Source organism: Lutra lutra, chromosome 3 (genome assembly GCF_902655055.1).
Source record: "Lutra lutra chromosome 3, mLutLut1.2, whole genome shotgun sequence".
Lineage (NCBI taxonomy): Eukaryota > Metazoa > Chordata > Mammalia > Carnivora > Mustelidae > Lutra > Lutra lutra.
Genome location: NC_062280.1, coordinates 66,290,937 through 66,305,986, shown reverse-complemented (window position 1 = coordinate 66,305,986; position 15,050 = coordinate 66,290,937). Strand labels below are relative to the sequence as shown.

The window sequence follows — 15,050 nt, the reverse complement described above, 5'->3', positions numbered from 1 at the left end:
TACCAAAAAACTCAGGTTACAAGCTAGCTGAAACTGAGATCAGCAACACATTTGCCAGGGCAAATGGCAAATACTTGGCAAGGCAGGCCCCAGTCCCATCTAGGCACTCTTGGGTGTGACTCCCTTTGTGTCCCCAGATCTCCATCATTAGTCCTCAACTGTGGAGCCAAGGTCTTTCTCTAGCCAGTTTAGTTTGCTTCCTCTCCCACATCGGCTTCTCCTTATCCCACACTTCCTCGGAAAGTGTTTCACTGTTTAATTTTGGGCAGGTCTATTTACTCCAACCTGAGGCCAAAGCTGCTCTCCTCCCATTCCCATGACCTTGCAGGTGAGTGGCTATTAGGCTCTCCCCCTTGGGCAGATTTTCCCAGGAGCAGGTACCCCACACATCCTCTCTTAGTTTCCCCAAACTGAGCTTGCATTTGCATAAGCACAGCCTGGATTCTCTGACTTGCTGATTTCTCACCCCCCAGTGCTGCCTAGTGGGAGGCTCTCACTCTGGATCACAGCATTCTAGAATCCCTGACACTATCCATGTAACTCTATCCTTGTAGCTGCACTCCCTCTGCAAAAGGTTTCTGCTCTTCTCCACCCTGTCCCCAACCCAGGTCCAAGTCCCAGTACCACCTATCTTGTCCTCTGTCCCACCTCGAAACCTATCTTCCCTGGGTTATCCACTCTTCCTGTGTAACATTGCAAAGGACAATAGGACATGTTATTTGATTCTAATGCACTTTTCTTGTTCTAATTCAGGCTGATTACCCACTAAGGCCATCAAGACTTTTGGGGAGGTGGGGGCTCTTTGGAGGGAAGAACAAAGTTACACTATACTCAAATTACTTATCAGTTAAAGCCTTATAGTACTATGCAATAAAATTGACTTTACCCCAAACTGGGTATTATATTTTTGATAGATCAGAAGACACTTTAAGTGATTAAAGTGCTTTTTGTCATTATAAATGTTAATTATTATGGGTAATTGAAAATGCAAAAAGAATGAAATGAATAGATCTTTCTGGTTGATAGTATGATAGATATATAAGCTTGTATTCTATTAGAGAGAAGATAAAGTAGAATAATGTCTTCTGATGTCTTCAGTGAAAATCTGGCTCTGGTGGGTAATCAGCCTGAATTAGAACAAGAAAAGTGCATTAGAATCAAAGCAGTAGAGACTGCTTATATTTCAGGCTGTAGATGTTGCTAAAAACTTCCTGACATATGAAACTGCACAGTGGAATGTCATTATGAAAGCCTAATTAGGAGTTTAAAAGTATTAATATTAAAAATTATTTTATTCTGTATGGAAGATTTATATACATCAATAATCTTTGCAATATACATTTAATTTTCATCTAAATGTAAGGGATACCATTCCCATGTGTCCAATCAGAAAATTCTTGCCCTAATAAAAAGATATTCAACAAGTCTGTGCTACCCAACTATATTTATATGTATAGTTTGATGATAGTATTTTCTTGAATGTAAAAATTTATATGTCACAGACGCAAAAGGAATTTGCAGCAATGTTACGAAACAGGAAAATCATTTATGTTTTCACAAAGTTAAACAGATTTACGAAGGTAGAGGAGCATCTTTCTTTGAAAATTACTTCCAGTGAGTTTCCAGGCCCAGCCACCATTATCATCACTTTTTCTACACAAATGATCCGTTGTAGGCTGCAGTCAATAGCTACGCAATTTTTTATACATCAGGGCTTAATGGAAAGAAGGAAGATGAAGAGGAAATATAAATTCCAATTTTCTGTTCATGGTCTAATGGCCTATTATTCAGCCAACTTTCTACATGTAGAAAGCCTTCATTAGTACACCATTAAGGATGACATTAAAACTTCTGATCTGTTCTTCTAGGTTGTAAGTTATGTCTCACATAACAAATTTTACTGGAGCTCCTTCAGGTGTGGTATCTACATCTATAAATATTTCTATCTGTTCGTTATATCCTGCTGTAGGAGTGAAATGGTGCAGAGTATGAAAAATATACGTACCTTGGTTTGGAAAATTCCTTTTTGAAAGTGTGAAATTTAATAAATTTATAAAGAAGAGGTGGGTGGCAGTAGAGTAATGAAATGGATTTTAATTACTCTAATGTCATGCTATTTGGAACAAGAGTAAACATGTCTGGATGCTTCTACCAATACTACAACCCTCCATTCAGGAGAGTGTGATCTCCAGGCTGATTTAGGTCATTTTCTAAAAGATGCTGCTATACCACTTTTCTTCATTCTAAAATGTTCCCCTGGGCGCCTGGGTGACTCAGTGGGTTAAAGCCTCTGCCTTCGGCTCAGGTCATGATCTCAGGGTCCTGGGATCGAGCCCCACATAGGGCTCTCTCTCTGCCTGCCTCTCTGCCTACTTGTGATCTCTATCTGTAATAAATAAATAAAATCTTTAAAAAAATAAAAATAAAAAAATAAAATAAAATGTTCCCCTTGGGAAAAATTTGTGGCCTACCCTCTCTCAGCCCCAATCTTTTCCCATTAAAGGCCATCTGGGGAAGCAGCAAGTATTCCATTTTAACAGTAAATGTTGGTTTCTAGAACTTTCTATCCACAGAGACTCATTAGCTTTTAAGGTTCCTTTCACTAAGGAGCTGCTTAGGGTGTTCCTTTCATAATGACCTACTTGGGAAGTGCAAATTTCTTATCTCTAAATTGGTATATGAAGTTTCCAAAGGGACAAGGAGGCAAGAGATTTCAGGCACTGTCTCCTTCCTGTTTCCTATCCACTTCGCTCTTGCTCTCAGATCCTGAGCCATCTCTGGCTCACACCTGACCTCACTTCTAAGAGCAGTTCTGGGTGTGCACAGGGGATATCTAAGAAGCCACTTCCTTAGAAGCTTGCTGGCTGAGGATGGAACTCCATTCTGTCTACACTGACTTCCTCTGCCTAGGAGCCAGACTTCTCTTCTCTATCACCCTCCCTCTTGGCCTCAGCTCCCAATTCTCTATTCTACCCTCTCCTAACCTGGGTCTCCCTCCCTGGGGTCTGACCTGCCAGGCTCTGCCGAGCTCTTCATCTCCTTCTTAATCAGCTCTTCCTTGCCCCCCTGCCCCTGCTTGACCCCTCACAGGCTTACTCTGGCCTGTTGCCACATAACCCAGACAAAAAGGACACCTGAGTCCTAATCTCTGTGGTGCTACCAAAAAACTGTGTGAGTTCAGGCAAGTGGCTGAACCATCTGAGCTCTGTCTCTCTCCCTGTGTTGGGGCATCTCTAGGGTCTCTTGGGATTTGAAAACTCTAGTTGCTGCTAAGCTCCTTCCTGCCTCCCTCTGCTCTCCATCTTCCGACTCTGTTTCAAGCAAATAAGCAAGAGTACGACGTACGGTGACACACAGGTAAGACTCCGTTCTCCATTTGTAAAGACGACAGCATTTGTCTTTATTGCACGGCCCTGGACGGCTGACAGAGGAAGGTGGTGTGTTCAGAATCTTGTCTTATGCCTGGGTAGCGGGGTTCCCAGTGTTTCAAGGGAGCTCCTCCACGTAAGCGGCAGGAAAATGGCCCTTTTTTCCATTCAGAGAACCAAACCACCATCCTTCTTCTTGTTTCCTGTATATAGTCACAATGTCGCCTGTGAAAATGCACATTTAGTTAGACAAAGGGTGCTCTGCCATTTAAGTACACGCCCAGACCCAGTGGGTAAGACAATTGGAAGGAGATTCTGCTTTCAAGGAGTGACTTGGGAGCATCATTCTCTGCACGTGATTGGGATGAAGCAAAATTTATTGAACACCTCTGTATGAAGCAGGCATAATGCAGAGAATATTAAAAAAGAATAAGGTAATGGACAACCAAATTATGCTATAAGATAGTTTCAAGAACTATCTTAAGATAGTTTTAAGAACAGAATCACGTTGGGTCCTACATCCTTCTTGTGCTGGATGGCTTTACTCTGGATACGGCCTATGGCCTGTCATCAAACTCTTTCTCCATGTCTGTGTTTTAAGGGTTTCTCATGTTGGTGATGGAGAGAGTCTGGTATGGTGACTATAAGGTTTGTCTCAGCTACCAGACTTTTCTTTAGATCATGAGAGCTTCTCTCCACTACATGAGCCAGTTTTATAGTCCAAAGTTCCAACTCACAGCTTTGCACAGAAATATAACACCCCCTCATTCAGCAATGTAGATTACTTTAATAAAATATCAATTTAAAGACAATACATTTTAAAGCAATGAATCAAATACATAGAATTGCTAAGAAGCACATGGCCCTTCTCTAATTCTCTTTCTTTAAAAAAAAACAAAAACACTATTCTGATCTTAGTAACCCTAAAGCTTAACCTGGTACCTCAAATCCTCTGGCTAAGATCCTCTCTTGAGAGAAAGTCCTTCCACTCTGGCTGCTGACTATACATCAAAGCTGAAATATCATCTTCCTTCAGGATCTAAGAGCTCCTTTACCTTGAGCATCCTTCTGAGGTAACTTTTCAGTCTATCTTTCATTCATTCTCCTCCCCAGTTATTTTCTTTCTTAGGCAAAGGACTGTCCACCCCCCTTCCTTCTCAGCTCACTCATAAATCACTTTTCTTATAGGAGATCATTCTCAGCCTAAGTTCTACCTCCACTGAGTTGTGTCAGGCCAGCAGATCTCAGATCTCAGGTCAGCATATCGACACAGTCTGCTAACAGAAATTCAAACAAATAATTTAAAATTTTGTTGCCAGTTTCCCCAAACCTCCAATGGTTTTGTTTACTTAAGGAACCCACTTATGATATAAAGTATAAGTAGACTTTGCTGCCAACAGAACTGAAGGCAAAGAAGAGAATCAGTTTATTGTGTGACTATGTAACTCAAACCCAGGCCCTGGAGTCTAGGTGGCATCTGAGAAATGTGTTTTTTATTCACACAGGAAGTGGGAATACAGCATTTCCTACTGCTGTAGGTAACCCTAGGATGACATGATGAGGAATAAAGTGACTTCCAGAACACTTTCAACTTTTAAATAAAGGCGATGTTGATTTAAGATGAAGGGAGGAGAGGGTCTATTCTTTATTTCCCTTTTTCTTATCTTTTTTTTATTTCTGACCTAGAAGGAAAAGTAGTTCCTGTTAGAAATCTGGCTGGCAATCTGAAAAGGAAGCACCCATTAACCAATAGCAAGTACATGGTGCCTCTGTTGTGTGACTGCAAAATCCATCATGACTTCCTGTTGGTTCTGGGTGCCATTTCCTGCTTGTAGATAATAAACTCTCTACTACAACACAACTCTTTCTCACTCACCTTTTCATTTCCAGATCTCTGCCTTAGCTTTAACATCCAAATATGGTTGCTAATTGGACACACAAAGAAAGTTGAGGCTAGGGGCGTCTGGGTGGCTCAGTGGGTTAAAGCCTCTGCCTTCGGCTCAGGTCGTGATCTTGGGGTCCCGGGATCGAACCCCACATTGGGGTCTCTGCTCAGCAGGGAGACTGCTTCCCCCCTCTCTCTGCCTGCCTCTCTGCCTACTTGTCATCTCTCTGTCAAATAAATAAATAAAAATATTTAAAAAAAAAAAAAAGAAAGTTGAGGCCAGTGACTTTTTCTTATTTAATGTTGAGGGTAACCCATGACAGCACACCTTTCCATGTTCAACAAAAATCTGTGACACAGAGAAGGGGGCCATTTCCTAGATTGGCCATAAACCACTTTTCTGAGAGATAAGTGGGAGAAACATTAAGCTGGAAGTTCTCTGACCTGGCTTCTAGAACTCACGCTTACCCTAAGCCATGAGAGGAAATCATTTCACATTCCTGTGTGTTTACCTCTCTGAAAAGAAAAAGGTGGGGCTACCTTTGTAATAACTTTCCATTACTGACACTCTACTCCAGTTAGTGCTGTGATAAGAAGCATGACTCTGGGTTTCTGAGTTCAAAGCCTATGCTATCACTTCCTGTAACTTCAGCCAAAGTACTTAACCTTTCCATGCCTCAGTCTCTTAACAAGAAAATGGGAATCAACAATAATACCTACCTCAAAGGGCTATTATGAACATTAAATGGGACAATGTGCTTACAGCGATGTCTAGCACTGAGTAAACGCAGACTAAATATTAGCTATTTTCATTATGTGACTTTTACTTCTGGTGTGCCTTATCTTTATTTTTTCCAAAAAGGGTGATTATAAACCTGAGATGATTTGATGTTGTAGTAACTTGTAAGGCTGTTGAAACAAAACAGGAGTTTTATTCAAGTAAAAGATCTCACCATGGTAAGGCAGTCAAACTATTTGAAAATGATTCTTACCTTTTTCCAAATTTAATTCATCATCTTGTCTGGCTTGAAAAGAATATAGAGCCTTGCAAAGACCGCTGCTGAGCTGGGCCACACCGGAGGCTGAAAGTTGGATTCGGTTATAATTATTAATGCTGGGTCGGTAGGCAAGATGAACAGAATGGGAAGCTCCTGAGTGGTTGAATGGTGTGGTGCCGAAATCTGCTGACATTTTCTCAAGAGGAAAGTTTACAATTTCACATAGTATTCATTCCTTGGTAGAGTAACCATTTATGACACACTACTATGTGTAGGGACTAGGTATATGATATAATCAAAAACTGTATGATAATTTGTAACATAATGAGTCTGGAGAAAAAAATATTAAAGATGATAATTTAAAACTGTTTCCCACATGAACTTCTTTATCAACATCAGTTAGCTAATACATATGGTATTATGTATTAAGTATTACTATATAATAATAATAAAATTACTAAATAATTAATAATTACTTGTAATTAGATAATATTGGTATTATGTATTAAATTAAAGTGATGGGGAGTCTTTACTATACCACGTGAACCATTACATCTGGGGTTTTCCTGGAATTTTTCCCAACTTCTCATCAAGAAACTCGAGAATTGAGTTTGGAAACTATAAACAAGGGACAATGACGTGTGTGTGTGTGTGTGTGTGTGTGAGTGTGTGTGTGTGTGTGAGAGAGAGAGAGAGAGAGAATGTGTTCGAGTGTGTGTGTGTGAGTGTTGAAAGGTGAGTGTTGAAAGGTGAAATAGCTAAGGTCAGGCAGCTGAATAAAGGGAGGAGGTAGGTCTTGGGATCACCACATTTCTCACAGAAAGGACAGGATTTCCATGGATCTTTGGAGAAGACTGTGGAGACAGAGTTTCTCACAATGGTTCAGGGTGAATGTATGGACAGCAAATTGCAGACTGAATAACACGGATGCCAGTCATCTAAGGGACCTTTCTTATAGCATACATTTTTCCCCCAACCTTTCGCTTTTTTACTCCTTCCCACATTTTTGGATTACATCTGCACAGAGAGCTACAAATGCTAACAAATCAATCAGTCCTAACTGAAATGCAATTTTTTTTTGTATTGATATATGCCCATGTGACCCTGAAAATAAAATGTAAATGTCACAATGTGCTTTACCAACAGAACCCAGGCCCAAATTATTGTGGGCATGGGATTACCTGTAGATGAGGAAATTGGGATTCTCTGCCCACCAGGACATGTCCTGCTCACAACATTCTCTAATCTCTTCATCAGAAAAGGCCGAGATATTTTTACATAACTATGTGTCTGTTGCTGTTTAGAGAGTAAAAAGAAAAAAAAGTCATTTTAACAACATTCATCTAAAATATTTTTGACAAGTTTAACTCTTCCACAGTTTTTTACTTCAGGAGTTTGTCTTTGAATTTTGGGGAGGAGAGTATAAATAAGTTATTCAATACTTTTCTTTTTTTTTTTTAAAGATTTTATTTATTTATTTGTCAGAGAGAGAGGGAGAGAGAGTGAGCACAGGCAGACAGAGGCAGAGGGAGAAGCAGGCTCCCTGCTGAGCAAGGAGCCCGATGTGGGACGCTGATCCCAGGACGCTGGGATCATGACCTGAGCCGAAGGCAGTTGCTTACCAACTGAGCCACCCAGGCGTCCCTATTCAATACTTTTCTAAACTCTACTATAAACCTTAATTGTTTCTGAAGCCATAATATTTTCAGAATTAGACCATTAGAGCGTTTTATAGCCCGTGTTTCCAATTCTGACCTGCAGCTCCAGGTCAAATAATAACATTCAGAGCTTTACCTCCTCACATTCAACTTTAATCGGCTTTCACGCAAGTGAAATTGCCAGGACTCTAAGTGATTGAGATCAATTTGGAGTCCTGAGTCTCACAGAAAGACAAGGCCTTTATCACAAGATGGTTACAGCTCCCCCTTCTGACAGGAAATGGAAAACAGCTTCAAGGAGGAGCGACTCCTGTGCGTTCACGCGCTCATCATCAATTCCTCTATCTCAGAGTTTAGGTCCGTATGAAATTTTACTCTAAAAGCCTGTTCAGAGAATAAAGTTAAGATATGAGGAGGAAGAAGAATGAATCCAAAGTGTTATTAGCTCCTCATATTTAGTCTGCAAAGGAAGTATTCATTTGTGATGAGCTCTTGTTACTGCACTAAAAATTTATCTTAAAATTCCACAATTGGGATTCGAGATCTATGCCATATAGAATTCATAATAGCCTTTTCTGCCCTGGTACTACTTGAAGCCACTCCATACAGCAAGCCCCGTCAGGAAATTACAATCCATCTCTTAAGTTTTTACCTTTTCTTTCCACTTGAAGATGGAGTTACTACAGGGATGGCTGGGTTGAGGTCTTTGCTCAAGTTCTGCTAAGACCGATGACAGTTTGTAGGCATTTGCTTGCAAAAGGTCTAGTTTCAAATTGGTCTGTGGACACATCATTTGGCCATGTGAGTAAATTTCTAGAAAATGAGGCACAGCTGCGTGGGTAGAGGGATATCAGGAAAACTCCCAAGATGACAGAGAGGTCTAGAAAAGTACACGTTCAACTCATGCAGACAGGCACAGAAAATGCTAAAGAGAGCAAAAAGTGGACCTTTAAGCACTTTAAAGGAAACCCGTGGTTGTTGAGTGCATCTTATTCTGGACTCTTATGAACAGGATAAACTGGAAACCTAGACAGATGAGGGTTCTGTGGCAACAGACAGCTTTACCCAATTTACTGTTGAGGAGTGAGAAAGGGAATAATAAGTGTTGACTGCAGAAGGCAGAGCTTTGGAGGGCTTTGAAGAAAGGCAGTTGAACGTAGTGCTCGGTACTGTGAGCACAGCTGAACTTGCATCAAATAGGATCCAACTAAAATGGTGTGAAGTGGGTTTTTTTGTTGCTGCTGCTGTTACTGTTTTTCTTACAGAGGTGAGGTCTTATATTACCCAAAAAGTTTACAGTAACATTTCTGGAAACTGGAAACAATATTTGGAGTATTTGGGTGTAAAAATAAGTGAAGCTAAAGATATACTCCTAGTTCTCCATTTGACCTTGAACTAGAAACTTCATAATAGCTTCTCTGTCAAGCTGTGTTCAGTCAGGATAACTGGAAACTAAACAATGGAAGGAGCCTGCTTACCCCATCTCTTCCTCACCATCATTTCCTCCCTTTTCCCACACCTCCAGCATGGGGATTCCTAACCCTGCATTCCTTGCCAGGGGACCACAACCATGGACTGAACTCTTCTGATGGGTGGGGAATGACCCACTGCATTGTGGGGGAGGCTAACATAAGGTGAAATCGAAACCCATCACATACCTTCTACCATTAGACCTAGTCTGCATCTGAGAACATCATAGGGCAAGCCTCCTTCCTCCTCTATGTGGTGCTCCTTCCCACCTCTGAAGGCAATGTCTACCCTACATTCAATTTCTGCAAAAATTTTTCATAGAACATGCCTTGCCGACATTCTTGCTTCAAATATGGCACTTGAAGGACCAAGAGACAATGAATTGGGAAGCATTTAAATGAAACAGCTTCCTCCTGGAAGAAACCTTGCCTGGGGAACACAAAGTCTACCAATATCCCCAGTCTCCCTCCACCCAATGCAGCGGTGTGTAACCAAGTTACAAAGGTATTTGGTATCCAAACTTGAAGGTTTGTACTGGCTCCATCATAAACACCGTGAATTCAGGGGGCGGACCCTCTCCAACCTTGCACCCTCCGCTGTGTGAATCAGGCCAGCGTGTACCCAGGTATCCCAGTGCATGTCCTAGGCTGGTAATGATAACAACAAAATTCTATGCAAGAACCACCAAAGAAATAAACTTACAAGTTCACACCATCACAAAATGCTCCATAGGACTTTATTTCGGTAAACAGGGTTTGCATAGAATTCGTAAACCAAACCTTTTGCACTGTCACAGAAAATGTCCTATGGACTGCTTTCTAATCTCATAGGACCCGCAGCCATGTGTCCCAGCAAGTGTGTTAGACTTCTGCTCCCAAGTGAACAGAATTCAGGGCCTTTCTCTTCACTGAAAGCATGAGGCCTGTTTTTACAACAGCTCCCCCACTAAAGGAAGCCTCTGCTAAAAGACAGATTAAACTGTACCTGGCTGTATCTGTCTCCTTTCCCCAGAGAACGACCGAAATTGCCTGTTAGAACAGAGGGATGAGGTACCTGGCTTTCACAAGAGTCAGTCAGACTACGTACAACGTGCCAGCTGCCTGTTTCCTTCAAAACATTGCTAAAGATTTTGTATCTCTTCCTGAGTTTTTCTCAGATGAATCCCAGTCAACTTTCTCTCGTCATAGCAGAAAACCTGTATCTAGCACACATAGCTCATAGTATCTGTTCATTTTCACTCCTACATAAAACCCACAGGCCATTGCTGGCCTCCCTTTCACTGTGGGTGCCTCTGAAGCGGCCGCATTGTCCATGACCCCCCACAAACACCTGGGAGCTGCTGTGGGCTAGGCCCTCAGCAAAAAGGCCCAGAGATGCCTCTCCCTGCCCTCTTCTGACAGTATCTCCTCTTCGCTCAAAACCACCTCAGTCTCTAAACTTTTCTTCCCCTTTCCTCAGAAGTTTTTGCTGCACACTCCAGACTCCCCTCTTCCTTCTCTGTGGCCAAGCTTTCCGTTCTCCTGTTATTTTCATAAGCTCCTGATGTTAGCTGACCGGTAAGTAGGAAATGAACTCTTTGTAGTTACCAGGATTTCAGCTCTCCTCTGTGCACAGTGCTGGCCCTTTCTAGCTCACACTTTATCTTCACAATAACCCTTTGAGGTAGGTACCGAGAAAAGTAAAGTTGTCCCAAGTCCCTGGAAAGGGCAGAACGAGATCCAAATATAGGCCTTGTTGAATGCAGACCCTGTGTTTTTAATCACTTCTCTTAACGGGGTTAAAGTACACGTGGTTTCCAGACCTTGATGGAATTATTCTATTTTGGGGCATTCTATTTTAGGCACAATTGGTTTCCTGGAAGGACACTAAAGCAAACATGTCTAAGTAGTTGAATTTTTCCAGATCCCTCAAACGGCTTGTCAAGGAGGCTCTCTGACTAGATTGTTCTATGTCATGAGAAAAGAAAGGCAAGCAGAGGTCAACCAGGCCCAGAAAACAAGCATTCTAAAAATAACTTTCATCATTAAATCTAGGAAAGTGGACGCTGCAAATATTTACCTCGTCCATCAAGGCTGCTGTGATTTTTTGGCTCTCTGGGTCTGAGAAGGCGGTGTCCCTGGAGTAGGATTTCAGCATGCGTTCCAGGCCTGACAATGAAACCGTCCCCTCAGTCACTGATGTCCTTCCTGTCCTGGGGGGACACAGCTGACAGGGGCACGTGCAGGGGGAGCCTGAGCCCAGAAGGGACACCAGGGCGATTTCCCAGTGGCCAAGGCTCTTTCTCTTTGTAGCTGTGACTAAATTTGACTGAATGGGTGGCCTGTACCCTCATTTAATGAAAGTTGAGAAATTCTGGTGTTTAAAAAGAATCTTGATTGTTATTTTGCAAGATGAGCTTTGTGAATCCTCCTTGGGGACCCGATCCGTGGTCGGTTCCCAAAAGTATCGCAGTGCTGGGCTCTCCCTCACTGCGGTAGTTTCTAACTTTTCACCTTCTTGGATTCAGGGATTCAGGGATTACATTTCAGTGTGTTGTTCTGGTCCACATCAAATGAGCTCCACACACCAGAATCAGGAGTGCGGGGCTGTTTTTATTACCCACATCGCTTTAGAGCTGCTTCCCATTCTGACATCCCCAACTCATTCAGAAGGATCGTTTACAAAGAAATAAACAAGGAAACTACACCCATGTGCTCAAGGAGGTTTACCGTGTTTCAAACCAAGCAAGCTGTCCCTTATTCCAGCCAGTTTCAGAAACACGGCAAAATGCTATTATTTCTGGAGACACAGTGCTTGGAGAGCGCTCTTAAATAGACCCAAATGTCATTTTCAATCTGTTTGTGCTCTCCTGTCTTCTTTTCCATTTTTCTTGATTCACACAAATTAGGTCTGACATATGAATCTTTAAATGAGGTGATCCCTGCCCCCGTTAGCAAAGGTGGACTCGCCCTACCTCTGAATGAGACCCCTGAGTAGAAAGAACACTTTCCCTGATCGGGCCATTCACAGATATAATTACACACCTTCCTGGTCTCTTGAGGCTTTTTCAATATCTTTTTGCAATCTCAACAGTTTTGATTTTAATGAAGACTCTTGTCGCTCTTTATTCATTGCACTGTTAAGATCTTCTTCCTTTAGGGGAATAAAAAAGATCCTTAACAATTGAAGGAGAAAAAGTAAGGTTTGCTACTCCCAGTTGCACTGAGAATTTCACTGACGACTGTATTTAATATTAACTTGCCAGAAGAAAAAGAGTAAAAATAAAATAAAGTCAGGATAACCTTTGGTTTTCTAGAATGTTCCATCTGTCCTTGACCTGCTTAATAAGAAAACATCTTCATCCACAACTTGTATGTACACAGCTGAGCACTTTCTATAATGGAACACATTATCGTTGGAGAAAGAGCCTTACTATAGTTATTTCACAGTTTCTTGATAAGTAAATCTATTTGTTGGATATTTTACAGCTCCCTGTTAATCTTTTTTTCTAAAGAAGATTTTATTTATTTATTTGAGAGAAAGAGAGAAAAAATAGCACGAGTGGGGAGAGGAGCAGAGGGAGAGGGAGAAGCAGACTTCCCACTGCGCAGGAAGCCCAATGCAGGACTCGATCCCAGACCCCGGGATCGTGACCTGAGTCAAAGACAGATGCTTAACTGACTGAGCCGCCACCCAGATGCCTGCTCCCTATTAATCTTGATTCAAGTTAGAGTTCTTTAAAGGTTCAAATGTAGCATGATGCGTTTGCTAGGAGCCAGGACAGTGTCAGGAACGGAACCAATGTTTGTTGTGTCTGCCCTGTACTGGCTGGCTATTGGGGATATTATGAGCTCTTCCCAGATGGGTCTATAATTCAGTCAGGCCTTGAAGCATAACACTAAGAGACCTAGCAATTCAAGGCCACATTCACTCATGAGTGGTGCAGACCAGAATGCGTGATTCAGCAAGTGCCAGGACATGAAAGTTTCAAGGAGGCTAAAAAGACTTAATCAGGATTTCTCAGTCAAGGGGAAGGAGGGCAAAGGGTACTCAGGGCAGGAGAAATGGCACAAAGAAAGGGCAGAAAGAGGCTGTAGGAGATATATCAGGAACAATACACAGACCAGTTGCTTGAGCAAACACAGTGGAAGGAAAAGTTGTCTTGGCAGTTTAGGCCAGATTTATGGGCTGAAGAGGGGATTTTGTCATATAAAATGTGAGAAACTGATACCAATATTTGAGCGTTCACATCTATTATTTCAAGGGTCGAATGAAAAAAAAAGGAGGATGTCAGGGACAGGTGGAGAGGTGGCTGAAGTGGAGGGTAGCAGATGGACAGGACCCCGTAGAGAATGAGGGGACACTAACATCCGAAGACAGAAGTAGAGGAGTCAGGACTTTGCTGACAAAGAAGGAGAAAAATGAGCATCCTGACTGTTGGTGGACAGATTAGCTTTAGACAGACTGTCACAAAGTTTGAGGATTTATAGTACAGAGAATATCCTTTATAGGAACAATAAGGTAGAGATAGACATATTTTATTTATATATTGTGAATGGTATATTATAAAAGTTGGTAGCATTATTACATGTGATCCTTGCAACAACCCTGTGAGATTGGTCTTATTTTCCCTCTGACAGAGAAATAAATGAAGACACAAACGGAGCAGTTTGAAACCCAGGATCTCTGAATCCCAGTGTTCCTTCCCATCTGCTCCTGGGAATGCCCACCCCGTTCACCGCCACCCCAACCTGCGGCCCAACAGCCCCCAAACCAGGGTGCCTAACTCCACCCATCAGGGGGCCTCCTTGCTGGAGAAATGCACATTATACTCTGGCTCTGGCTCCAGCTCCCCGGCAGGCCAAGACTTCATTTGGGCTGTTGGGGACGCCTGCTGTTTACAAATAATTTCCAGAAGTGGATCACTGCTGGCACAGCTCAAGGAGAGAGTATACTGCTATCCTTGAACTTTCTTGAATTCGTCCTTCTCTTCCAAAGACTTTAGAAAGATCAATATTGAAGGTGGAATTTGAAACTTCAGATGCAACCTTCTGAGCACGGCCTTTATAATAACCTTATGAGTATTTTCACACTGGTCATCCCCTTATCTGCACTTGGACTGTTCTCCTGTCTTACCTTAGTCCCTGTACATTTCTTGGCAACTAGATATAAATCAATCTAGGCTTATTGCCAATGTCTATAGGCAGATTCTGGGCATGTTTTACTTTGAGGATAATAAGGAAATCCCATTTACCCATTTGGAGATACAGTCCATTCTCTTAGACAAGAGATATATATAGTCTTTAGCTCTGGTGCACTGACATTCCATAGAAACCAAAAATTCCCATGGGCTGACTATCCATAACTGACTATCCATGTCAGTTATGGATAAACTGTCATGGCTGCATCCCTACATCTCACTAGAAGCCTAAACACAAGCCTAAAAACATTCTTTTTAAGAAGAATGACCCCTATTTTATTGACAGCTTAGTCAATAGGGGCATTTTTATAAGAAAGTGACTCATGTATTTTATTGTACATTTTCCCATCTCAGGGGTTGCCTACACTATTGGCAAGAGAAAAAAAAAAAAAAAGAAGAGCGCTTTTAAGAGTCTCATGCTCTACCGACTGAGCTAGCTGGGCGCTAGAAGAGCGCTTTTAACTTCCTTTCTACTCCCATCGCTACATTTGT

The 15,050-nt window shown here is 41.9% G+C and overlaps 1 protein-coding gene across 1 annotated transcript in view; it reads right to left on the bottom strand.

The window, feature by feature from the left end:
* Positions 1-3,371: 3,371 nt before the first annotated feature.
* The window catches only part of NOSTRIN (nitric oxide synthase trafficking), a 57,131-nt gene continuing 45,452 nt past the window's right edge, over positions 3,372-15,050 (bottom strand). Inside the window, exons 11-16 of the mRNA XM_047722079.1 lie at positions 12,403-12,511; positions 11,438-11,526; positions 8,562-8,687; positions 7,433-7,547; positions 6,246-6,335; positions 3,372-3,593 (exon numbers count right to left, since the gene is read on the bottom strand). Coding sequence (XP_047578035.1) covers positions 3,487-3,593; positions 6,246-6,335; positions 7,433-7,547; positions 8,562-8,687; positions 11,438-11,526; positions 12,403-12,511 — 636 coding nt within the window. The 3' untranslated portion in view covers positions 3,372-3,486. The remainder of the gene's footprint in view (positions 3,594-6,245; positions 6,336-7,432; positions 7,548-8,561; positions 8,688-11,437; positions 11,527-12,402; positions 12,512-15,050) is intronic.